We start from the raw sequence: 23,852 nt of genomic DNA on the forward strand, positions 1-23,852 counted from the left end.
GCCTCTGCCTTTGGATATGCAGAAATCGATTTCTATGCAACTGTTCTCGTTTGTTTTTGTTTTTGTTTTTGAATTGCATATTGTATCATGGCGCAGAGTGGTTGTCTGAACTTGTACTATCCTAATGACTATCAGGTCGATGTATGTAAAGAGGCCCGTGCGACCACCCCCACTAGCGCGCACCAAAATTACCGTCAAGTCGCCAAAGTCACCCCCGCAGGCACATTATTACCGCCATCGACACGCACGCACAGGCAGCAATCATGGCCTCGGCATACTCGAATCTGCCCATGGACGGCGACGATGAATTCGACGAGAGCCAAATCGACTTTACCGACATTGAAGAGCAGTTCCAGGTCCGACTGGATGAGGGGCTTGATGCCTTTGTCGTAATTGATGGACTGCCAGTGGTGCCCGAGGACAGCAAGGGCAAGCTGATCAAGTTCGTGCTGCGCAAACTGAACAGCGTGGGCAAGGTCAAGGACGATGGTGTACACATGCCCGTAAACGACTCAGGCAAGACGGAGGGGTACGTTGATTTCGACATGCGCACCGCGCACATTCGCAGACGGTGACCAAGGCACTGACGGCGACACAGATATGCCTTCGTCGAATACAGCGCACCCGCCGAGGCTGTTGCAGCCGTCAAGCAGCTCCACGGCACTCCACTCGACAAGAAGCACACCATGGCCGTGAACAAACTCACTGACATCGACCGCTACGGCAAGGAGGGCCGTATTGATGAGGAATACCACCCACCCGAGATTCCTCCGTTCGAGCAAAAGGAGCACCTGAGGTGGTGGCTCGCAGACGAGGACAGCCGCGACCAAATCGCCATGTACCGTCAGGACAGGGTTGGTGTTTACTGGAACGAGAAGGAAGATCAGCCCGAGCAGGTTGTTGACCGTGAGAACTGGACAGAGTCCTTTATCCAGTGGTCGCCACAGGGTACTTACCTCACTTCTATGCACGCTCAGGGTGTGCAACTGTGGGGAGGCAAGTCATGGAGCAGGCAAAAACGATTCGCGCATCCCGGTGTCAACCTTGTCGACTTCTCGCCCGGTGAGAAGTACCTCACCACCTGGTCGCACCGCCCACTCCAGGTTGACGAGAACCACCCCGTCCCATCTCTCTCGCTCGAAGAGGATGGCAAAAACTACATCATTTGGGACATTGCCACTGGCAAGCCCCTGCGTTCTTTCGCTACCATTGATGTCCCTGGTGGCACCGATGGTGAAGGCAACCCCATCAAGAAGAAGCTGCAGTGGCCTACCTTCAAGTGGTCTTCGGATGACAAGTATGTTGCACGTATGACCCAGGGCCAGTCCATCTCCATCTACGAGCTTCCCCGCATGAACCTACTCGACAAGACATCAGTCAAGATTGAGGGTGTCATGGATTTTGAGTGGGCTCCCGCTACCCCACGCAGAGAAGGAATCAAGACCTACGAACAACTTTTCTGCTACTGGACTCCTGAACTCGGCAGCAACCCCGCCAAGGTCGGACTCATGTCAATCCCATCCAAGGAGGTCGTGCGTACCCGTAACCTCTTCAACGTTTCTGACGCCAAGCTGCACTGGCAATCAGAAGCCGCATATGTCTGCGTCAAGGTTGATCGCCACTCCAAGTCCAAGAAGTCGCTTGCAACAAACTTGGAAATCTTCCGCGTTCGCGAAAAGGGTGTACCGGTCGAAGTTGTTGATTCTATCAAGGACACTGTCATCAACTTTGCCTGGGAACCCAAGGGCAACCGTTTCGTGCTCATCACCACTGGCGAGGTTATTCAAGGCGCTGCCGTCGGCCCCAAGACCGCTGTTTCCTTCTTCGCTACCGAAAAGCTAAAGGGAGGAGCCGTTGGAAACTTCCGCCACATCCGAACCATTGACAAGAAGAATAGCAACGCCATCTACTGGTCGCCTAAGGGACGATTCGTTGTTGTCGCTGCTCTCCAATCGCAGCAATCTTTCGAGCTCGAGTTCTGGGACATGAGCTTCGACAAGCCCAAGGACGAGTCTGAGAAGGGTGACAAGGAGGTCAACGCCAACCTGCAGCTCATGGATACTGCTGAGCACTATGGTGTTACAGACATTGAGTGGGATCCTACAGGTCGCTATGTGGCTACCGTTGCTAGCGCTTTCCGTCACCGTGTATGTATAATGATTCGATTACTGTTTTGCTTTGCTAATGCTCTCTTAGATGGAAAACGGTTATCACCTGTATGACTTCAAGGGTCAACTTCTCCGGGAAGAGGCTATTGAAGGCTTCAAGCAACTTCTCTGGCGCCCACGACCCCCGACACTGCTCTCCAAGGAAGAGCAAGCTGAAATCCGCAAGAACCTGCGCAACTACTCCAAGATCTTTGACGAACAAGATCTTGCCAAGAAGAGCTCAGCCAACAAGGCTGTTGTGGAGGCCCGTCGCGAGATGCTGCAAGAGTGGCATGCATGGAGGGAACAGGTCACCCAGAGACTCCGCGAAGAAGGTGCAGACCTGGAACTGGCGTTCCTCAAGGGAGAGACACCTGGACAGGCAGAGGATGGTCACCAGGAGGAGATTGAGGAGATTGTGGAGGAGATTATTGAAGAGAGCGAAGAGGTCATCAACTAGGATGATGCGAGGACGTAGTGTGAGGCGGGCTGGACGTACATTAGATGAAACGATGGAAGTCAGTTTGCTGAACAAGCATGTGGTTATGAGACTTGTGACATCTGCTGTATATGTGCGTTGTTGAGTAACGTGGTCTGGACTGAAGGGTTGATGATTTCTGAGAAGTGTATAGTGAGCGATATCGAGGTGCTGAGCGAAAAATGTCGGACTGTTGGACAATGAACAAGATGTTTTGATATTAGAGCTGAATGCAAACATACAGGCATGTGTTTAGATGAAACAATCGCTATAGATGTAGTCAACATGTCCAACCATATGGCACCAAATAGAAAGACAGGACATCAACTCCACACCGACGGTCTCTTCCTCGACTCAAGCCTCTCCCTATACTCCCGACAACTAATCTTGATCCCCTCCTCCAACCCAACCTTCGCCTCATACCCAATCAATCTCCTAGCCTTCTCAACAGAAACATAGCAATCCCTACACCCTTCACTCACCATGCCGCGACTCAAATTCGCCTCTGACCCCATGGCCCACGCCGTCCACTCCGCCGCAATCCCCATCCAGCGCGCCAACACCACCGGCAACTGCACCTCAAACTTGGGTACATGACCGAACTCGCGCCAAATCGCCAAACAAAGCGCTCGCGCCGTAACCGGCTCATTGTTCGAAATGAACATTGCTTCCCCCGCCGCTGTGCGCGCGGTAGATAGCAAGTTCTCCAGCGCCAACACGTGCGCGTGCGCAACGTTGTCGACGTAGACGTAATCTTGCAGGTTCGTCCCGGGACCGAGGATAAAGGGGGTTTGGCCTGCGTCGATGCATGCGTGGATCGTCGGGATGCAGATGCGATCTGTGGGGCCGAAGATGGGGGCTGGACGTAACGCGGTGGTTGCGAAGGAGGGGGAGTTTGAAGATAGGACGAGGGATTCTGCGAGGGCCTTTTTGGCGGGGAGGGGGGGAAAGGGTGAGTGGTGGGTTTGGTTGTTGATTTGCAGGGGAAAAGGGTGGGAGAAGAAGAAGAGAAGGGGAGTTTTACAAGGGAAATATGGGGATAGAGGAAGGGATGTTTAACATACCTTACTCTGCCCGTAAGTCGTATCCGTGTTTCCCAGCGGCCACGTCTCATCTGCGTTTTTGAAATCCCGCGAGAAATCATCACAAAGTACGGCGATACTACTGGTGTACACAAACGCCTTGACGTCGTGCTCTTTACTCGCCTCTAGCACGTTCCGCGTGCCCTCTACATTCACTTTAAACACCGTGTCGCGGTCTTTCATGCTGTACCGCCGTGTGCCCACGTAGAAGATGCCGGCCGTGTGAATTACGGCTGTAGGCTTGGTTTCAGCGAATACTTTGGAGAGAGAGGGGACATCTAGAATGTCGCAGCGCGTATAGCGCACGCGTGGGTTGGAGCTGAAGGTTTGGGTGCCGAGGGATGGGAGGGAGATGTCGAGGGCGGTTATTGTGTATTTTGTAGTGTTGAGGAGGGCTGAGATTATGCTTGTGCCTAGGAAGCCGCTTCCGCCTGTTATTAGGATGTGAGGGGAATCCATTGCATAGGAAAGATAATTGCGAGCTTTGAAATGTGGTGGGTTTAGTTTGGCGGATCCAAGGGAAATGGGTTATTAACGGTGTTCTGGAAAGTCGCGGTAGGATCCTGGGAGTCTTGCCAGCTAAAAACTCTTTCTCCAATTGGTTTCTCCTTCTCTTTTAGTGATGATTCAATGTTTTGCTGAAAAGTGGGCGCGTGTAAGAAATCAAATGTTGGGTCTGTTATGATGAGGTTACAAGTAAGACCGCTGACCCGTTCGAGCCGGACCATCCTGCCGTCTCTCGCCTAACCCCATCAGGCTCGATGCGTATCCTTCAATGCGACTTTACATATGAAATCCGTGTTGTTATTTTATTTGAAATTTTATTGAAATGTTATGATGGTGCCGAGGTTCCTAACGTGACATTTATATCTGGCTAATACAGCACAGAATTGTGACGGCAGTATTGTTCACGTTGAGCGCCTGATAAACAAAAGTTATTTTTCCATTTCAACCAAATTTTCAAACACTACAAAAATTCACCACTCAACACCACAACAATGAAGTTGAACGAAAATGAGTGTATGCAATCTAAGATCATATGTTTTTCTTTCTTTGAAGTGCTAAACCCGTCCTAGGCATTCTTACCCCGCGCCTTCTCCTTGTGCCATACTGCTCACATCATGTCCTGACCTACCACCAATGGATGCAAGACGAAGTACATTATCCCCGCATTCATCCTCCAACCCCGTACTCTCTCCTTGAAAGATCAGTGGTATTAAAAAAAGTCTCTAGGACCTACAAAAGCTCACAGCATCTGAGCCCCTCACGCTACCAGAAGAGTACTCGATGCAAGAGTCTTGGCGACAAGATGCCGATAAACTGACGTTCATCATCTGCACAGCACCAGACCACTCAGCATGGGCTGAGAAGAAGCAAGTTATACCTGGACTGCAAGACGCGCCCGAGTGTATGATTGGAGATGTTGTAAGTTAACCCCACCACGCTTGAAAACAAATCCGTATAACACGTGAAAACGCTTAGAATCTCTTTTTGTATCCTTATGACGACGACGATGAAGACAACGTACAGAACGAAGAGAAGAAAAACAGCGAAGACTTCGTAGTCGGCGAACTAGAAATCATGATTGCCCAACCATCAGCTCGAGGAAAAGGCCTCGCACACGAAGCACTCCAAGCATTCATGTGGTACATTTCTTCCTCCCTACCCTCTCTCCTCGCAGAATACACACAACAAGATAAGCAAAGAAGAGCAAGCTTGCGCTACCTACGCGTCAAAATCGACAAAGACAACAAGCGCAGTCTGGCGCTGTTTGAGAAACTAGGCTTCAAGCATAGTACGGGCCCGAATTACTTTGGAGAACTGGAATTGAGAGCAAATATGCTAAATGGGGGTGCCAATATGGAGAATGTCGAGAAGCTAGTATATGGCTCTTCATAAGCGCAAAGAACGAAAGCTGGGTTCAATCTGGCCTCCATGGAGTGCAGAATTTCAGATTTGGTATCTAGATATGGGCAGGAAAATGCGAATTGTACAGAAAAGAAGAACGCCCTGAAAATGCAAAAAGATGCTTTTTTGCTCCGGGACTACGATTCTTCGTCTTCATCCTCATCTTCGTTTTCTTCATCAGCCGCGCCATTCATTAGGCTTTTCCGCGGCACTTCGAAAACGTAGATGCCGTTTTTGACTTTACCAGACATCCATCTTGCTAGTCTTGGTTCCTTGCCTACTGCTGCTACAATGCATAATCCGTCTTTACCCCTGTCGCCTCGTTCCTGTATTGAGAGTCCGTTGACGATACCTCGAATCAGAATTGGGCCATCTTCACTGTTGCCGTCCATTGTTGCATCCTCATCGAGAGGCACACGTCCCACCTTTCCGATCGGCTCAATACTCCTCTTGTCGTCGGTAATTTTCCAAGCACGTATCCAGCCATCCCAGCTCGCTGTAAGGACCAGATTGGCAAACGGCACCGTGGCGAGCGCGGTAACGTATCTTGGTAAACGCGGTCCCGGTTTGACCGAAGTAGTAGCATCGTGATTAGCTGACATTTCTTCTGGCGCAAGTGGTGGATCACGGCCATGCGTAAGCGGGTAGGTGAAAAGAGGCTTCTTCCTGGTGACCGACCACAACGAGAGGGCGCCATTATCGGAAGCTGTAACGAACAAGCTCGCGTCAAGGAGGCCAACGCAGTCAATAGAGCCTTCTGCGTAAGCAATAGGTGTATCGTCGTCGTCAGGGTGTGTGCTATTGGTCATTCCTTCCTTTGCATCTTCTCCGTCAACATTTTTGCCAAAGCGGCCTTTGCGCAGCTTATCCATGCCCTTTTGTCTTGCTGTACCACCGCCATGGAACACCAGCTGGTTCTCCTCGACAACCCTCCATAGACGCGCAGTGCGGTCTCGGGCACCGACACTAACACACGTCTCTTGATTGACCTCCAGTCCACCAGCAACCCCAATGACGGCGTCTTGGTGTCCCACAAGTGTCTCGATGTATGCAGACTCTGGTGCACTCCACACAATAACAGCGCGATCTGCTCCACCCGAAAACAATTGGTCGGTACCTCGTCGGAAAGAAAGCGAGAGGACAGCATCACGATGGCGAGTAAACAGATGGCGGGGCGTCAGAGTATCAGCATCCCAAATAATTAGTCGGGCATGCATGTCGCCAGTGGCCAGGTATTTTCCAGAATCCGATATGGCAATGGACACAATCTCGCCAGTGTGGCCTAAGTAGGCCCTGTCACCCTTCTTGTTCTTGTTGCCTTTGCGCCAGAGGAGTCGCTTGGGAGTTCTACGCGGTGTGATATTAGTTGGACGAGAAGCATCTGGCGCGTAGGATTTTGGGTCGGCAATCTCCCACTTTTCTACGACGAGGTCCTTGCTGACTGTCCACGCATAAGGTAGCTTGACGGCACAGCCTGTTATCGCCTTTTGTAGACCCGAGTAGCCAGCAGCATGCGATGCGCGCTCAAAGTCCAATTCGTCGGCGATGGAGCGGTAGATCTTTCCCTTGCCCTCTGCGACATCCTCCTTCAGTCGTTCTGCGATGAGGTCCTTGTCAATCTGCTCAGCGTCGAAGCCCACCTCTTGCTCGACCTCGCTGCGGATGTTTTCCAGATAGCGCTCTGCCAATCGGAGGCGCTTTTCGGCAGCCGTTTCATTCTCGTCCTCGGAAGTCTCGTCACTATCGTTCTCATCGTCAAAGATGGGTCCTTCGTCGTCGTCGGAGGCGTCGCTGCCGCTGATAGAGTCTTCTCGCTGGGCGCGGCGGGCATTGGCGTCGGTGTTGCGCCTCTTGGGAGCGCTGGATGTAGCTTCGGATCGCTTCCGTTTCCGCTGCGAGGCAGGGGTGGTGAAGAAGGAAGAGGACATGATGTCGAGGTGGTGGTTGTGGGCGACAGAGGCCCTTGGTGGATTCCAGATGCGACCTGAAAAATGGTCGGCCAACTTTTTTTCCAACGCCGACTGGGATGGGAGCTGCCACCGCCGCGGAGGTCTTGGCGCACGTGCACCTTGAGCGCGCTCGTTCCGCCGCCGCGTTGGGGCACATCATCGACTCCATCACCGCCATCATCGTCGTTTGTTACAAATCACCTTTGCTTTCCCGCCCCTCCTCGGTTCCTACTCCCCGGATCGAATCACTGCTCATATCCGGCTGTCACCCTCAGACAGAGGCACCCGCTGCGGCAAACCCGGCCGCTGTCCATCTACGCAGCACCGCCCTTCACTTATCCACCACCCACCCACAGAACATACATAGCCCACCATGAGTGGCAGTGGTGACCAAGAACGCGAGCATGCGCTCGAAGCCTACAAGTCCAAGCTCCTCGAGTCAAGAGAGTGGGAGGCCAAGCTCAAGGCATTGCGACTAGAGATAAAAGGTCTACAGCATGACTTTGACGTATCAGAGGAGAACATCAAGGCGCTCCAGAGTGTTGGTCAGATAATAGGCGAGGTGCTCAAGCAGTTGGATGAGGAGCGATGTACGTTGTATCAGAGACTCCGCCACCCTCAAATGCTAACCCGGTGTCTGCAGTCATTGTCAAGGCATCATCCGGCCCCCGCTATGTAGTCGGATGCCGGTCAAAGGTCGACAAGGCCAAGCTCAAACAAGGAACACGTGTTGCCCTCGATATGACAACCCTTACCATAATGCGCATGCTACCCCGCGAAGTCGATCCCCTCGTCTACAACATGTCGTTGGAAGACCCTGGCCAGGTCAGTTTTGGTGGAATTGGTGGTCTGAATGAGCAGATTCGCGAGCTCCGTGAGGTCATTGAGCTGCCACTCAAGAACCCTGAGCTGTTCCTGCGAGTCGGTATCAAGCCACCAAAGGGTGTACTGCTCTACGGACCCCCAGGTACCGGAAAGACGCTGCTGGCCCGTGCCGTGGCGAGCAGTCTGGAGACCAACTTCCTCAAGGTTGTTTCGTCGGCCATCGTCGACAAGTACATTGGCGAGTCGGCGCGTTTGATCCGTGAAATGTTTGGTTACGCAAAGGAGCACGAACCATGCATTATCTTCATGGACGAGATTGACGCCATTGGTGGTCGACGTTTCTCCGAAGGTACATCAGCAGATCGTGAGATTCAGCGAACCCTCATGGAGTTACTGAACCAACTGGATGGTTTCGACTACCTCGGTCAGACCAAGATTATCATGGCAACCAATCGACCAGATACCCTCGATCCCGCTTTATTGCGTGCTGGACGTCTTGACCGCAAGCTCGAGATTCCCCTGCCAAACGAAGTTGGACGTCTGGAGATTCTGAAGATCCACTCTGGAAGTGTTGTCACAGATGGTGAGATTGACTTTGAGAGCATTGTCAAGATGAGCGATGGATTCAACGGTGCCGATTTGCGCAACGTCGTAACAGAAGCGTAAGTACTCTTACTTGAACTAAGAAAAACAGACAATGAATACTAACATTTCCCAGCGGTCTCTTCGCTATCAAAGACTACCGAGACTCAATCAACCAGGACGACTTCAACAAGGCAGTCCGGAAGATGGCCGAGTCGAAGAAGCTCGAGGGCAAGCTAGATTACCAGAAGTTGTAGATTGGGATGCTAGTCACATTACGGCCGTGATGAGGGTAGAGCGATGGGCATCATGTACGATAGTACGGGACGATGACATGGCAATATTAATAAATAAACTGCCCAACTTCTGTTTGAATCTGCATGCATTATCACGTGGTGTACCTGAGTGACGTATGTTCACTAGCTTAGAATTTAAGACCGGCCATAGTAACGCACGTGACAGCGCGCTCTAGCGAAATGCAGGCCCGGCCGTCGAGTGTGTAGGACGATGTTGGGTAAACACGCCCACGGCATTTTCCTATAACACAATAGATATGGACGGATCGCAGTCGCCGACTAAGCCAAAGCGCTCTCGCGCCGAAATGGAGGCCGAAAGCAGCATATCTGCAAAGGAATCTGCAGCGCAGGCTCACGAAGGTACCATCAGCCCGTGTTGTATGCGCGCAACTCTCTCTAACACTATGTTGTGTAGATGATACATCTTCCGACGACGATGACTTTGGACCTGCCCTTCCTTCCTCTGCGCCGAAAAAGAAGAAACGCAAACTGCCGTATGAAAAGCTCTACGTTGCTGCGCTCCCTGGCGCAACCCGCTACTCCAAATCACTCATGCACCGCGAACAACTGTGCTTCACCACATTTACTCCCCACACCGACTTTCTCATCACCAGCTCCATCGATGGCGTTGTTAAGTTTTGGAAAAAGGTCTTTGGGGGAATCGAGTTTGTCAAAGAGTTTCGCGCCCACAGCGGTGAGATCAAGTCTGTCAATGTAAGCGCAGACGGTCGCAGCTTTGCAACTGCTGGTGCAGACAAGACTATCAAGATCTTTGATGTCATCACATTCGACCTGCTGGCTATGTTGACCTTGGATTATGCCCCTCTGGCTGTTTGCTGGCTGCATGGCCGAGGCGCAAGCTTCCCCCAATTAGCTGTCAGCTCGGAAGAGAACAGTTGGATCCGTATATACGATGGCAGGGGTGAGAATCCGGAGCCGCTACAGGTCTTGAAAAGTGTGCATAGAGCGCCTGTAAGTCTGATGGCGTACAATAACGACTACGATTGCGTGGTGAGCGTGGACCAAGGCGGCATGGTGGAGTACTGGAGGCCAAATGGAAATTATGAGAAACCAGACAATGTGTGGTCTTTGAAGAGCTCGACAAGTCTGTTTGAGTTCAAAAAGTCCAAATGCGTCCCTTCCTCGCTCACCATTTCGCCTACTGGCAAGCAATTTGCTACATTTTCGTTCCCTGACCGCAAGGTCCGCGTGTTTGACTTTGCGTCGGGAAAGCTGCACCGAACCTATGACGAATCCATTGAAACGATGGCGAGCATGCAGCAGGCCGGAACTGCGGTCCAGCATCTGGAAGACATGGAGTTTGGGCGAAGAATGGGCATCGAGAGAGAACTTGACCAGCCATGGGTGCGAAGCCGCATGAATGTCATTTTCGACGAGACGAGCAATTTCATTCTCTACGGCAGTATGTACGGCGTAAAAGTCATCAACACGGTGACCAACAAGCTCGTCAAGCTCTACGGCCAAGAAGAGTCGATCCGCCCGCTATGGCTATGTCTCTACCAAGGCCAGCCCGAGAAGAAGGGAGTCGTCACAGTCGAAATGGCAGCAAGTGAGAACCCGCTGCTACAAGAAGCCGAAGCCCGAGATGCCATGCTGGTATCTACAGGATCCGGCAAAGTCCGCTTCTACATGTACACCAACGACTCAACCGTCTCCAAGTCCGTCCGTGACGTGCAAAACGAAAAGCCACGCACCGCAAACACGAACAAGAAGAACGACGAAAAAGCTCTCGCAGCAACCGGCACAACAGCTACCCTGCACACGACGTATGGCGACATCACCATCCGCCTCTTCCCCGACGCGGCCCCGAAAGCCGTGGAGAACTTTGTCACTCACGCCCGCAACGGCTACTACAACAACGTCATTTTCCACCGCGTCATCCGCAAATTCATGATCCAAACGGGTGATCCCCTAGGCGACGGCACGGGCGGCGAAAGCATCTGGGGCAAGGAATTCGCGGACGAGTTTTCAAACCTCAAGCACGACAAGCCGTATACGGTCAGCATGGCGAATGCGGGTCCCAATTCAAACGGAAGTCAGTTTTTTATTACAACTGAGAAGACGGTAAGTTTTGTTTCTATCTCTCTCTCTCTCTGTCCCCCTTCACCCCCCGATACGTGTTTGAAGAGTGTGATGAAATACAGAAAGCTAATTGTGTAAAATATAGCCGTGGCTCGATAACAAGCATACAATTTTTGGGCGCGCAATCGCAGGCATGGATGTAGTGCATAAGATTGAGAATACAAAAGTGTACAAGGAGAAGCCCGAGGAGGATATCAAGATTATTAATATTTCGGTTTCTTGATCGAGTTAAACCAAAGGGACGCTGGGGGAGACAAAAAAAAGTTAAACAGTTCTTGTAAAGAATCTTGACGAGAGAATGAAGATGATACGTAAAACAAAAGTTTCAAGTTCTCTCGCTTATTCTCATTCTGCAACGAGCAAAATATCGATACGTGGCATAACTATATATATATACTCTGGAAAACCCGATCCATGTCCATAGGGAGATGAGGGGAGAGGAGGGGTTTTTTGCACAAGAAGACGAAATGAAAGTCAAGTGAACAAAGAAGTCATCATAAAATCGCTTTCACCACCCAAATTCAAAATTGTCTATTAAATATCCAAATTCGACACCAAAATGCAAGTTTGCCTTTCTCCGTCTCTCTGTCACTCTTCGAAAATAAATCCCCCCCCCCCCCAATCATGCCCGAACAAAAAGAAAAAGAAAAAAACGCCCGCAAGATATATGGACCCACAGATACATAGTCGACCAGTTTGAACAAGAGAGAAGAAAGAAGTAAGAAGCAAAAAACGCTTTCAGCACAATTTGGCTGTCGAAAGATATGAAAACCAAAAGAAGAACAAGAATGAAACAAAAAATATCTGGTATCATATTCATACGCCCCAAGCGCCGCCCTCTCCCATATTGGCGCCTTTGAAGCAAAAAAACCCATCAGGAAAAAAAACGCACTTTGGTATGTGCAAGCAAGCCATGAGTGAAGATTCCGCTCAAACATGAGCAACAAGAAGTAGAGCCAAAAAGGAAGCAATGAAGCGTCTCATGTAGAAGTTGTGGAAGCGCCGAACCGATGCAATGCTAGATGGAACGTTGGGACCTGACGTGATATATATGTGTGTATGTGCTTTGTGCTTGTGCAATTTCTTTGTTGCACTCACTTTGCCGCCGCTGGTGAAGGCGAGTTGCGGCCGACAGGGTGAGGCGAAGGAGCACCGGTGATTGAAGAACGCTTTTGGGTTTTGAGAGCATCGAGCTTCTTTTTGAGCGCCTTTTGGCGGCTCTTCATTTGTTCGAGAACTAGAAGAAGTTAGTTGGGTGGTTATCAATAATCATGATTGGGAAAGACACGTACGCTTTTGTATTGACCTTCGGTCTTCACCGTCGAGACCATTGATTTCCTCTGCGTCGGATTTGTGACCTGGTACGTCTTCTTCCTCCTCGAGGACGGCTTGAAGCATAGTGATCGCAGTCCAATAGTTGATGTCGCAATCGGCCAGGTTATGACCTGTGAGCTCGTCGATGGCTGCTTGACGGCTCATCTCAAGAGAACGGTCGTACAGTAGCTTTTCGGCAGTAACCCCAGTGGTAAGCAGGATGTTCTCAGCAGAACCCACGGCAGTAGCTGAGCCTGACGCTGCGGACTGGTTCTGAGGATGGCTGGGGTGGTCAGGTGGCAATTGCTGCTGTGCTTGCTTAAGCTTGCGAGCAACAATTTCTGATTTGACACAGCACTCGTTGAAGCGATCTCGCATCCAAGAAACGACCTGGCCGAGCTTGGCGTTTGTACGACTAGTTCCTTCAAGCCCGCTATGGCGACGAGTCCGATTCCAGTAGCTTCCAGTGAGATCCATGGCCTTGTTTAGCATCGCGAGTGTCTTAACGAACAAGACCAGGGCTTCCTCCGAGATGAGGAGAATAGTGTCAGGCGTCAGATCTTCATCGTCTTCGTCGTATTCGATGACATCGTTGCTTGGCTTGCGAGCAACACCTGTGGACCCGTCACCCAAGGCTGGGTCACTTGGTGCAACAGGGACTAGTTGACTGTACTTGACTTCGGCAAAACCATAAACAACGTGGCTGAGTTGTGCCAGATCCTCGATCCTTCGAACTGTGAGTGAGTCCTCATCTTTGCTGACCATCTTGCCCCCATCACCAACAAGTAGTATACTGCTTTGCGCGGTGGGGTATGCTGGGAATGCCGAGTATCCCTGGGGCGGCGGCGACACGCCTTTCATGATGGGTGGTGAAAGGCCAAGTCCTCGGATGTTGACCATGTTCATGGCCTTGGATAGAGCAGAAGTTGCTGTTTCAAAGCTGGGCCGGTATTGTCGTCGACTGTATGAGCCAGTGCGTTGATGTGTGATTGTGGGTTTTTGCTGGATCTGGATAGCTTTTGAAGGCACTGCGCCAGTAGTCGATGTGGGAGAGCCTTGTGTTGTCGACCGTCGTTTGATTGGGGTATCCCTATACATTGGTCGATCTTGCTGTGTTTGTGGGCTGTTGGCAATTTCGTCTGCGAGAGCGTCAATCTCTACACGACGCTTCTCCACAAACACGAAACCCTCGTCTAAAGCGTTGTCCTGTGCAGCTCGCTCAGCCGCCTCTCGTAGGACTTCAGCTCTTTGCGGAATACGCTCACGGTCAAGATGCTCTTTCAAACCGACAGGTGGCGGTGTTGGTTCATCGCGAGAGTATCTACGTCTGTGACTAAGTGCGGCACCCTGGTCTTGCAGGGTTGTGGTGCGTGCTGGTGCCGTTGCAGCATTGCCAAGAGGTGGGCGTCGATGGTCGCGGTAAGATGCGCGCTCCTCACTAGGATCGACTGGCGTAATGCTGGGCCTTCGGGCAGAAGCCGGTATCGGCGGGGTGTTTGAGTAGTTTCCAGAAACTGGTCTAGAGCTTGGCCGCGAAGAAGGCCTGTTCCTGGGCGATGAACCATACGGGCTATCCGAGGCTGGGCGATCCATCTCGGCAGGCGCTTTCTGAGCTTGTCTAGGTTGCTCAATAAGCGGCTCCAACGCAGAGGTTTGGAGGCGTTCAGAAGCCTGCATGGATCCAGGCAAATCCTCGTCCACCATTCCGGGGATCTCGTCGCGAATGACAGTGTCTGCAAAGAAGGATTCATAAGACATGCGTTCGGTTGGCTTCCGCTTGAGCAAGGCGCGAATCAGGTTCTTCATAGCGCGGGTGCAAACAAGGCCTTCTGGGAACCGAACCTGGTCCTTGCGTTCTTCAATCTTGCGCAGCAGCTCGACGTGGTTGTTGGCCCTGAAAGGAGGACGAGCGCACATCATCTCAAACAGCACGGTACCTACAGACCACAGATCAGCTTTTGCGTCGTACTTTTCATATCGCAGAATCTCGGGAGCCATGTAGAGCGGAGAGCCACATAGCGTTTCCGCCAGCGATGTTGTCGGCAGAATCCTAGCAAAGCCGAAATCAGCAATCTTGAGCATTGGCAGAGAGGCGATTCCAGTGGCAGGTATCAGAGAGTTCGCGCTAGCGGCGAGAGGCATTCGTTCGAGAGTTCCGCTTTGCGAGTAGAACATGGAGGAGGGATTCAAAAGCAGGTTCTGTGGTTTTAAATCACGATGAATGTAATTCTTGGACCTTAAAAACTCCAGGGCACTCGCCATCTGCTTGGCAAAGTGTCGGACAACCACCTCATTCAGACCCCCGACAGCGGGATTGGGGTACTTTTCTATCATGCGCTGCGTCTGGGGGTGGTTGACCAGATCGGTGCGCTTCTTGATGAAGGCCGACAGGTCTCCAAGCTCGCAGAACTCCATGATGATGTGCATGCGCGAGGGCGCTTCTTGACAGTCAATGAGCGATACTATGTGGGGGTGGTGGAGGCTGCGGAGGATGGTGATTTCGGAGACAAGGTTGTCCTTGAGCTTCTTGTTGAGCTTGTTCATGTTGACCGACTTGATGGCGACCGATTGGCGCTTTTCCTGTTTACGGTCGTCTGGTTAGCGACGGATGCCTATGTCTAAGCACAGAGAGGGGAAGAGCAGCAGAAACAGCAGCAACGTACAATGTGAATTCCACGGTAGACTTCGGCGAAGCTGCCCTTGCCAATGTGGTGCAGGCGCTTGAACTTGCCAATGATCTGCTCTGAGCCTGGGGCAGCAGATGAGGATGGGGATGCCCCCGAGCGGCGGGGGGCATGGGAGCTTGGTGAAGCCATGGCGGCACGGGGTGTGCTGCCTGGCTCGGCGTCGATGGTGGGTGTGTTTGTACTACGGGTGGTAGTGGTGATGGTGGTGGTTGATGTAGTGGTGGAGGAGGAGGTGGTGGTGGTGGTGGTGAGATGGGTTGTTGTTAGGTGTGGGGTGGTTGGGAAGCGGCTACCAGCGCAGATGCAGGTACAGGGTAGGCGTGAGCGAGTTGTACATGAGCTGTTGGGGGGTAGCGGGGCAGTGGTTGTGTTGTCGGGACGCGGAGGTGTTGTTGGCTGTATGCGGTGCTATCGATAGTGGTGACGGGGACGCGAGGCGAGACGCAGGGTGGCGGCGAGACGTTGGCGCGAGGTCCGAGGGTTATGGGCAATGCACGGCGACGGGGATGGTGAAAGCGACAGCGACAGCGACAGCGACAGCGACAGTAGGGAAGAGGAGGAGTGGGTAGAGAGAGGGCAGTGAGCAGTCGAGTGGCTTGGGAGGTTTAGGTAGACAGACGGTCGAGTGGAGGGTCCCCCAGGCTCGACTCGCAGTCATGGGGCAGGGCTTAGCGCGCCGCTAGCGCTGCCTTGATAGGACTGATAACGACGCGTGCGAGACGAGGCGCCTCTATGGCTGCAGCGACAACACGAGCAGCCTATCGCCCATGTCTGGCACACAGCAATGTACTCGTCCACTCTACTGATGCTCGTATGCCCGTGTGGCCCGCCCCGTGGTGCCCTCGTCGAGTCCGCCCTTGGCCGTGAGCACTGCCTTGGCTGGCTGGCAGCAGGCGACAAGAGGGGCCTCATCATGTGGCCGGCGGCATGACCACAGCGCACGCCATTCGCCTGGGGCATGAGCAAGCAGCCTGCCATGTCTGCCATCTGTCGTGCCCAGCCCGAGCAAGTCACTAACGAGCATTACCACCATAGCTTATCGCTCGTCTACTTACTTGCACTACCCGCCGCCCGTCTCATCCCTGCCTCGGCACCGTCAAATGGCCGCCGCTGTGACTTGCAGCTAGTGTCCCAGTTCGCGACGGAGCGCTAGCCAGCCCAGCCGTCTCCAACTGCTACACTATGACGTAGGAGCCCTGCTCTCCTCCTCACCACACACACACACACTGACTGACACCCACTGACACCCACGCTCATGCGCATGCTCACACGCCTGGCTGCTGGGTCGGCAGACTCTTGCAATTCCATATATAGCCCTGTCTCTAGTTGAGCCTCCTTTGCCTCAGCACCGTACCGTACCTGCATGCCACCTGACGCCATACTCCTCAGGCTCCTCACAGCCTGACCCCTCTCACAAGAACCCACAGCACCACTGGCACAATCACGTTGTCGTTGCCGCCTGTGAGCACCGCCTCGTTCAAGCTCGCTCCTGCTGCGCAAATACTGGCTTTTCCCATCGTCATCGCTGCCTCCCTCACCCAGCTCCCCACTGTCTTTGGCACCATCTGACCACTCCCCCATCCAAAGTACAGCCATGCCTTGCCAAACACAAGCCCAACAGTCACCGCAACCGCAAAGGCCAGCGAGCCCTCCAGTGACTTGCCACCTGCCCATGGCCATCTGCGACGTCCGTAGCGCCTCCCGATGAGCGAGGCTGCTGCATCTCCCATTCCGACACAAACCACTCCTGACACCATGCTAATGTCTCGGTTCTTGACCCCCCACTCTCGCCATGGCTCCCCCCCACTCCGCTCGACTCCCGCCAGAGATAGCCAGAGCGGAATTGCGCAGCCGATGAGAAGAAAAATGTGCGAAACCACTACTGGTCCACGGAGATCCCGCCCGTCTACATATGGCGTGAGGAATCTAGCAATCGGCTTCGACAGCGGCGGAAGCTGCGAAGCGCGGATCAGATCCAGCAGAATGAAAATGGCCAGTACAAGTGCCAGAGCTAGCGCCACAAAGCATGGGTCGACGTAGATGGTCGGCAGCAGCATGGCCACCATGGTTCCGTGAAACACCTTGCGGCGCGTGTCCACCTCAACAACAGCAGACAGTGAAAACACTGCAACAAGGCCCGCCACAATGGTGCCCATGCAGTACATGCACAGCAACAGTCGTGTGTTGGCTTCGCCTAGCAGCACAAGCCCAACCCTTTCGCCGAGTGCCATGTCCTGTGCCCCTGCTGCCATATCATCCGACATTTCTCTCAACGGCAGCGCTATCCACCAGTCCAGGTTCCACTCAAACACTTTCCATCGCACGCTCGGTAGGTTGCCAAACAGGTAGCTAATCGCCCATCCAAATGGCTCCTGCCCATACAGTGCCCATTTGCTGACGGCATACCGGATTGGGCCCAGTATCAAAATCACAACTACTAGATAAAAGTACACGGCATACAGCCACTTCCGTAGTGTTGCTTGTGCAGGTGTAAGCTCCAGGTATGACTGTGCAATTGATCGGGATCGTTTTCGATGCGAGAATCGATGCGGTGATGCCTGATTTTCAGCAGAAAGAATAGGCAAAGTGTTCCTACGCGTGCGGCCCACGCCAAACGCTTCCTCGCTCTTTCCATTAATCTTGTCAAAAAACTTCTTTGTCGTTTCGGCAGCCGACTGTGGCTCCGCTCTGCCCGTAGACAAGATACCTGCAGTACTGCGTTGAGGTATGTCAATCTTAAGGCCTTCGGTCTTATTTCCAAACATAGCGGCGTCATCATCATCATCTGCATCGCTGTCGCCATTCTTCGCTGCAGAGCCATGTCCATTGCGTCTGGAGCCCAGGCTCTTATTCAATATTTCCAAAAAGCTTTGACGAGCCCGAATTACCTGGCCTGCGCGCCGGAGCCTCCACTGTGGGATGCGTGCGAGCGTAACCCCCCACTTGAGCACCTTGCCGCAGCATACAAATACTCCCAGCCCTCCCATCCAGAGCAGAATGCTAAGTATTATCGCCTGAGGCGAGTCGGAAAATAAAAGTAAGTTGATGAGCCCAATCGACAGCAGGTGCAGCTCCGTTGGCAGAAGGCTCGTTGTAGTGAGGTAGTACAAAGGCGGCAGTAGTGCCTGATGTAGAGGAAACAGACAGACAAGCACTTCTGGATCCAGCCCTTGGTGCGGAGGCGGTAGTTTGAGCTTGTACGGCTTCTCTGCAGTCAGTCTAGATGGTATATCGGTATTTTCAGCCGCGATGAGCGGCAGAATGGAAATTAACCAGTGAAGCGATGAATACCCCAACGGTGAAGGGTTGAAAGGAATAATTCTGGCTGGCAACGCTGCCAGTCCAAGCAGGATATTTGGAAGCAAAGGCTTGGGCGATGAAGCAAAAAGTGAAATGGCGATTAGTACAGGCAGTATTGGCGGGTATAGTATCGTAGCCGGATCGAAAGCTGCCGGTACATGGATCCGCCGGTGAAGTGCAAGATTCGAATGTTTCCCCCAAGAATAATAGAGTAGTCGTAGCGGATATAGACCAAGTAATGTCACTATAATAGTAGTATGCGTGAGCAGTTCTGCTGAAGCCGGTATTAGCCATTGTTCCATTGATATCTTGGTAAATGACGCTGACCTCTGTGCCATGACAGCAGCTCGCTCCAGCACTCGCATCCATGGACGGCAAGAATGCCAATGCCAGCGAGCAAAGCCGTCTCGGTCGCTCGCCTTACCATTTCATTCCGCCGCCGTTGGAGATACTTTTGCTTGGCTGCCCTTGCCTCTTCGTCGAGGTGGTACGCGATCCCTTTTCGCTTCCCCCGATTACCGCCATTGGCGAACTCGTCGGAAAACTTGCTCCCTTCATCGTCGATTTGTGTGGGTGTGAGCAAAGGACTAGCCCATTGCCCGCCTTCCCTGGGCCGCGCATTACGAAGTCCCTTGTGGAGGCGCAGAGGAGGCGCAGGCAGTGCTTTGACTAGGTTGTAGCCTTCGTCGTCTGCCTCGGTGCCGCTTTCGCTGGGTGATTGCGACACTGGTTCTCTGCGCTTTGCACCATTCTTGCCCAGTCTCGCGTCGGCATGACTTGGGGGTTCCAGGCCTAGGCTATGCGCTCTTTCAGGATACTGGCCGCGTATCTCGTCCCCGTGGCGTAGGTATGGGTGTGGTGACCGCCGGAATAGTTCGACATCCTCTATGTCTGTAGGCGCAAGTGCGGGGGCGGCCTGGTCTACTTGTCCTGTGTCTTGCGGCATTGCGCGGGACGCCGTTTCTTCTCCAACACTTGTGTATGCCACCGGTAGTCGAGTGTGCGACTCGGAAGTGCGAGGCAATTGTCGTCAATGCATGGGCAATGGCTACCTGTGGGTGAGCGGCGACAGGAAGCCAGTCTTATGTCGAGCCGTGGCTGAATACAATCGATGGTAGCCGGATGTTCTGGAGAGCAATAGACAGAAGGAGCGAGCGGTTGGAAACGCTGCCAAGTGACGCAAAAAACCAGCAATGGTACTGTCAACAATCATGGGCCGCCAATGCCAGAAGACACAATTATCACATGTTCGGGAGGCCTGGCAAGGCTGACGTTGCAGGTCCACTACGCGTCTTCCGACTCCCGCCTTGGGGGACGTGTGCAAGCCCATCGAGCGCTTGTCTCCTTAGGAGTACATTGCCATCCCCCCTGCACAATCCCACCCCGCAAACCATATGACGCAACACCTAAAATAATCACTATCAATTTATTAGCCTTTGGCAGCCATCACATCACCAGACATCACCTTGCTAAAATAATAATAATAACAATAGACAACCAGGTTTGCAACAAATGTGCTGTCATTTCTTCTTTCTACTGTTATACAGTTACTTTATCTATTTTATTTGAGCTCCGGCTGTCTAGTTGCGCAGGCGTCACAAGGCCCTGCTTGCATCTAGTCCGACAGGCCAATGTGCCAATTACTGCAGGTACTTGTGTTCTTTAAGCCAAGAACTCACATCCTCCGAATCTCGCACAACCCATGCAGCCTTTGCATTGATACTGTCCAGGCTCTGAGAAAGCGCCATATCAAAGCCCTTTGTGCTCTTGTTCTTGAAAAAGGCCTCAATGTCCTCAACGTGCTCACGGTGCGTGAAGCAAGACGTTGTGATAGACACGACGGAGCTGAGCATGCTCAGACTTGGGGGAAGCCTGCGCTCTAGCTCTGCCCAGTTTTCCTTGACCCAATTCCAGAGCGCATGGCATCCTGCTGGATGCGTTCTTAGTGCTCCAATGGGGAGATAGATGTCTTGGCCCTTGACATCGTCACTGAGCGCCATGTCAAGCGTGCGCTTCATGAGCTCTGGTGACTTGGCTCGTCCCAGAGACCGAAGAGCCGAGTTGCGCTCGTCGCTTGTCGCTGCATTTCGAGCCTCGTTCACAATGACATTGTACTATTTTACTAATCAGCATGGAGACACGCAGTAATCAATCTGGTAATGACTTACCTCTTCTTCGCCACCATTGTTCAGTACAATGGCGTACACACTCCCACGAATGTTGGGATGGATGGCGGACTTGTCGCCCGCCTTAAATTTGGCAAACATGTCAAAACAGGCTTTGGTGATCTTCTCGTCACCTGCCATGCCGGCAGCGCCAAACATGAGGCCCTTGAACTGCTGCTGGATATGTCCGTCGTTTTCATTGAACTCCCATCCCAGCTCGTGTGCCTTTTCGGCGCTAAGGTCGAGTTGGAACTTCTTCAGAGCATCCCTAGTCTTTTCATCTTCAAACATCCATGCACCTCGAAGCACTCCAATGCGCGACAAAATCTCTCCCCAAACAACAAATTCCGACTCGTCCTTGAAGCTATCAAGCAACGAGAGGATTCCAGATGTCTTTTGGTACCCAGACGCAGCCAGCGAACCAGCATCAGCAATCATTCCGGCCCTGTCTTCAACAGTAAGAAGTCCCTCTTTCGCGGCAATGCCAAGCTTGTGTAGTCGTTCTGGTGTGTATGAAGTCCGGTACAATCCAGAGTGGTCTGCGTTTAGTTTGAAGAAGTCCATATCCTTGAGCTTGAAGTCGGCCTCGCGATCAAAGAGGGTCAAATCCTCATCAACACCATCCTTGGTCCGAAGTCCAAGGAACACAGGGTACAGAGTCTGGTCCTCTTCGGGTTTGACATCGGCAGTGCGGAGGAAACGGTTCTGTTTGAGATGGATCGAGTCGGTGCCCTCGGTGACGGCGACCACAGGGTAACCGACCTTCTTGGTCCAGATGTCCATGACCTTACCAACATCCTTGCCGCTGGCCTTGGCCAAAGCAGCCCAGAGATCACCCGTCTCCGTGTTGCCGTAAGCATGCTTCTTGAGGTACTGGCGAATGCCTTCCATGAAGGTCTCCTCGCCAACCCACTTGGAAATCATGCGAATGACGCTAGAGCCCTTGGAATACGAAATGGCATCAAAAATCTGATTGATTTCGTCTGCACGCTTCACTGGAATCTCAATAGGGTGGCTGCTGCGCAGAGAGTCGAGGGAGAGTGCGCTTGCGAGATTGTCAGTAACGTAACCCTCCCAGACCTTCCAATCAGGGTAGAAGACGTTGCAGGAATACCACGACATCCATGTCGCAAATCCCTCGTTGAGCCACAGGCCATCCCAAAAGTCCATGGTGACAAGATTGCCGAACCACTGATGCGCGAGTTCGTGTTGCACGGTCTCGGCTACGCGTTGCTTGGTGGCGGCGCCACTGACCTTTTCGTCAATGAGCACATCGACCACACGGTAGGTGATAAGACCCCAGTTCTCCATAGCGCCAGCACTGAAGTCTGGAATGGCTACCATGTCCATCTTGGGAAGGGGGAAGGCGCTGTCAAAGGTCTTTTCGTAGAAATCTAGCGTCTTTGCTGCCAGCTCAAGGGAGAAGCGGCCGTGCTCGATGTCTCTGTCCTTTGGTGCATATACTCGTACCGGGACGCGGAAACTGTTGGTCTCAATGTAGTTGAGTTCTCCAATAATGAAGCACAGAAGGTATGTCGACATGAGTGGCGTGGGGTTGAAGGTAACGGCCTTGCGCTTTCCGCCTGAAATGGCACTGTCAACTTGCTTCTCCGAAGCCACGTCCATGTTGCTTAAGCATGTCATTTTCTCGTCGGCGACAAGTGTCACTGTGAATTTGGCCTTGAGGGCCGGCTCGTCGAAGCAGGGGAATGCACGCCTAGCATCGGTGGGCTCCATCTGGGTTGTGGCCATGTATGTGGTGGAGCCGTCCTCCGCCTTGAACGAGGAACGGTAGAAACCAGCCATGTTGTCATTGAGGATGCCCGAGAAGGTCATGGTGAGCTGGGCCTTGCCACCGCGGGGGATGGTTTGGTCGAAGCTGACCTTTGTTGTTTGTGCCTCGTCATCGGTGCTGACATTGGGTGCCTCTGAGATGACCTGCTGGCCGGCTGTGATCTTGGTGGAGTGGATCTTGAGTTCGTTGGTGTTGAGGGTTACGGATGTGGTGTCGTCGACGACGTCCAGACTGTGGCGTGTCAGCGGGCGGGCGCATGGGTTGCAATTAGAGGTAGGGCATACTCAATTGTCACGGTACCGGTGTAGGTGAACTTATCAAAGTCTGGCTCCAAGGTCAAGTCGTAGTGCACAGGCTTGACATTGGTGGGCAGCACCTCGCGACCCTTGGAGACGTCCATGGCGGAGTGGTCGTCGACTCCAAAGTGTCTGCACATGTTTCTTCGGTGCGAGCAATAACGGACGGGGGGAGCAAGAGAGAGGGGGGAAGGGGGAGGGGGCGATGTGCGAGAGGGCGCGTGTTGTAGTCGTAGTGGTAGCTGTAGCTGGGCGCGGGCAGCGGGGTAGTATCGAGAGCTTGTCGTGGGGCTCGAGAGCGTGTGCAGCTGTGGACTGCGGTGAGCGCTCAGCCGGCTGCGCGAGGCGGTGATGGCCTGCCGCGATAGCACCACACGCCCGCATTGCAGGGCAGAAGCGCCATTCTGCTTGAAGCGCCGCATCTGACCCAACCGCTACAGTCGATGAGGGCGTGCTGCGGTGAGAAGGCGCTCGTTGCAATTGGCCAGGCGAGGTTTGGTAGGGCAGAGAGGGCTTGCGACTGCACACGCCGCTAAGCTGCCCCAGTGTTTGTGCCAGTGTGCGTGTGTGGCCTAGTACAAATACTTACTATCCCGCCGCCGCCGCTTTCTTTTTTTCTCTTCTCAAACATCGCAAGGAAGTCCTCCCAGCCATCTCCCTCTCTGCAGAGACGCTGTGTGTTCTGGCAACATTGCCAGTCCTTGCTAGAGAAAACACTAGCCCTCGTTTGAGCCCTTCTACAACCACCCCATGAGTGGAAGGGTATAGAAGTAGCGCTACATGCAAAATGTCTTTGGCAGATCAGATGATTGAACCCACGACATGCCCCCCATTGCCAGACGCAGCTGCTGCACTGATGATGATGATGATGATGCAGTGCGTGCAGTTGCTTTGCTTCTTTCTTGTGTCGCAGTCCCCGTGCCCC

General features: G+C 52.9%; 10 protein-coding genes across 10 annotated transcripts; 4 read left to right on the plus strand and 6 right to left on the minus strand.

Moving 5' to 3' along the window:
• Window positions 1-263: 263 nt before the first annotated feature.
• COCVIDRAFT_98856 (hypothetical protein) lies at window positions 264-2,607 on the plus strand (the record flags this gene model as incomplete). The annotated part of the gene is made up of 3 exons (XM_014701257.1): window positions 264-529; window positions 599-2,147; window positions 2,197-2,607. 3 exons carry the CDS (start codon window positions 264-266, stop codon window positions 2,605-2,607), a joined length of 2,226 nt encoding a protein of 741 aa, XP_014556743.1.
• Window positions 2,608-2,948: 341 nt separating this feature from the next.
• COCVIDRAFT_99091 (hypothetical protein) lies at window positions 2,949-4,166 on the minus strand (the record flags this gene model as incomplete). The annotated part of the gene is made up of 2 exons (XM_014701258.1): window positions 2,949-3,551; window positions 3,690-4,166. 2 exons carry the CDS (start codon window positions 4,164-4,166, stop codon window positions 2,949-2,951), a joined length of 1,080 nt encoding a protein of 359 aa, XP_014556744.1.
• A 539-nt stretch (window positions 4,167-4,705) lies between these two features.
• On the plus strand, window positions 4,706-5,606 carry COCVIDRAFT_98896 (hypothetical protein; the record flags this gene model as incomplete). Its single annotated transcript, XM_014701259.1, has 4 exons — window positions 4,706-4,727; window positions 4,784-4,863; window positions 4,941-5,132; window positions 5,190-5,606. The coding sequence occupies 4 exons, from the start codon at window positions 4,706-4,708 to the stop codon at window positions 5,604-5,606; spliced, it is 711 nt and encodes a 236-aa protein (XP_014556745.1).
• A 146-nt stretch (window positions 5,607-5,752) lies between these two features.
• COCVIDRAFT_37659 (hypothetical protein) lies at window positions 5,753-7,543 on the minus strand (the record flags this gene model as incomplete). Its single annotated transcript, XM_014701260.1, has 1 exon — window positions 5,753-7,543. The coding sequence occupies one exon, from the start codon at window positions 7,541-7,543 to the stop codon at window positions 5,753-5,755; it is 1,791 nt and encodes a 596-aa protein (XP_014556746.1).
• A 394-nt stretch (window positions 7,544-7,937) lies between these two features.
• Window positions 7,938-9,228, plus strand: COCVIDRAFT_26508 (hypothetical protein; the record flags this gene model as incomplete). Its single annotated transcript, XM_014701234.1, has 3 exons — window positions 7,938-8,154; window positions 8,208-9,051; window positions 9,108-9,228. The coding sequence occupies 3 exons, from the start codon at window positions 7,938-7,940 to the stop codon at window positions 9,226-9,228; spliced, it is 1,182 nt and encodes a 393-aa protein (XP_014556720.1).
• A 296-nt stretch (window positions 9,229-9,524) lies between these two features.
• On the plus strand, window positions 9,525-11,593 carry COCVIDRAFT_37662 (hypothetical protein; the record flags this gene model as incomplete). The annotated part of the gene is made up of 3 exons (XM_014701261.1): window positions 9,525-9,645; window positions 9,683-11,352; window positions 11,456-11,593. 3 exons carry the CDS (start codon window positions 9,525-9,527, stop codon window positions 11,591-11,593), a joined length of 1,929 nt encoding a protein of 642 aa, XP_014556747.1.
• An 871-nt stretch (window positions 11,594-12,464) lies between these two features.
• On the minus strand, window positions 12,465-15,500 carry COCVIDRAFT_99095 (hypothetical protein; the record flags this gene model as incomplete). Its single annotated transcript, XM_014701262.1, has 3 exons — window positions 12,465-12,607; window positions 12,663-15,264; window positions 15,348-15,500. The coding sequence occupies 3 exons, from the start codon at window positions 15,498-15,500 to the stop codon at window positions 12,465-12,467; spliced, it is 2,898 nt and encodes a 965-aa protein (XP_014556748.1).
• A 279-nt stretch (window positions 15,501-15,779) lies between these two features.
• COCVIDRAFT_98869 (hypothetical protein) lies at window positions 15,780-15,965 on the minus strand (the record flags this gene model as incomplete). The annotated part of the gene is made up of 1 exon (XM_014701263.1): window positions 15,780-15,965. A coding segment is annotated over one exon (186 nt), but the record flags the coding sequence as incomplete, so codon positions are not given.
• An 800-nt stretch (window positions 15,966-16,765) lies between these two features.
• COCVIDRAFT_26511 (hypothetical protein) lies at window positions 16,766-19,617 on the minus strand (the record flags this gene model as incomplete). The annotated part of the gene is made up of 2 exons (XM_014701235.1): window positions 16,766-18,945; window positions 18,999-19,617. 2 exons carry the CDS (start codon window positions 19,615-19,617, stop codon window positions 16,766-16,768), a joined length of 2,799 nt encoding a protein of 932 aa, XP_014556721.1.
• A 694-nt stretch (window positions 19,618-20,311) lies between these two features.
• On the minus strand, window positions 20,312-23,067 carry COCVIDRAFT_37664 (hypothetical protein; the record flags this gene model as incomplete). Its single annotated transcript, XM_014701264.1, has 3 exons — window positions 20,312-20,785; window positions 20,840-22,862; window positions 22,916-23,067. The coding sequence occupies 3 exons, from the start codon at window positions 23,065-23,067 to the stop codon at window positions 20,312-20,314; spliced, it is 2,649 nt and encodes an 882-aa protein (XP_014556750.1).
• Window positions 23,068-23,852: the final 785 nt, after the last annotated feature.

This window comes from Bipolaris victoriae (assembly GCF_000527765.1).
Source record: "Bipolaris victoriae FI3 unplaced genomic scaffold scaffold_41, whole genome shotgun sequence".
In the NCBI taxonomy this organism is placed as follows: Eukaryota; Fungi; Ascomycota; class Dothideomycetes; order Pleosporales; family Pleosporaceae; genus Bipolaris; species Bipolaris victoriae.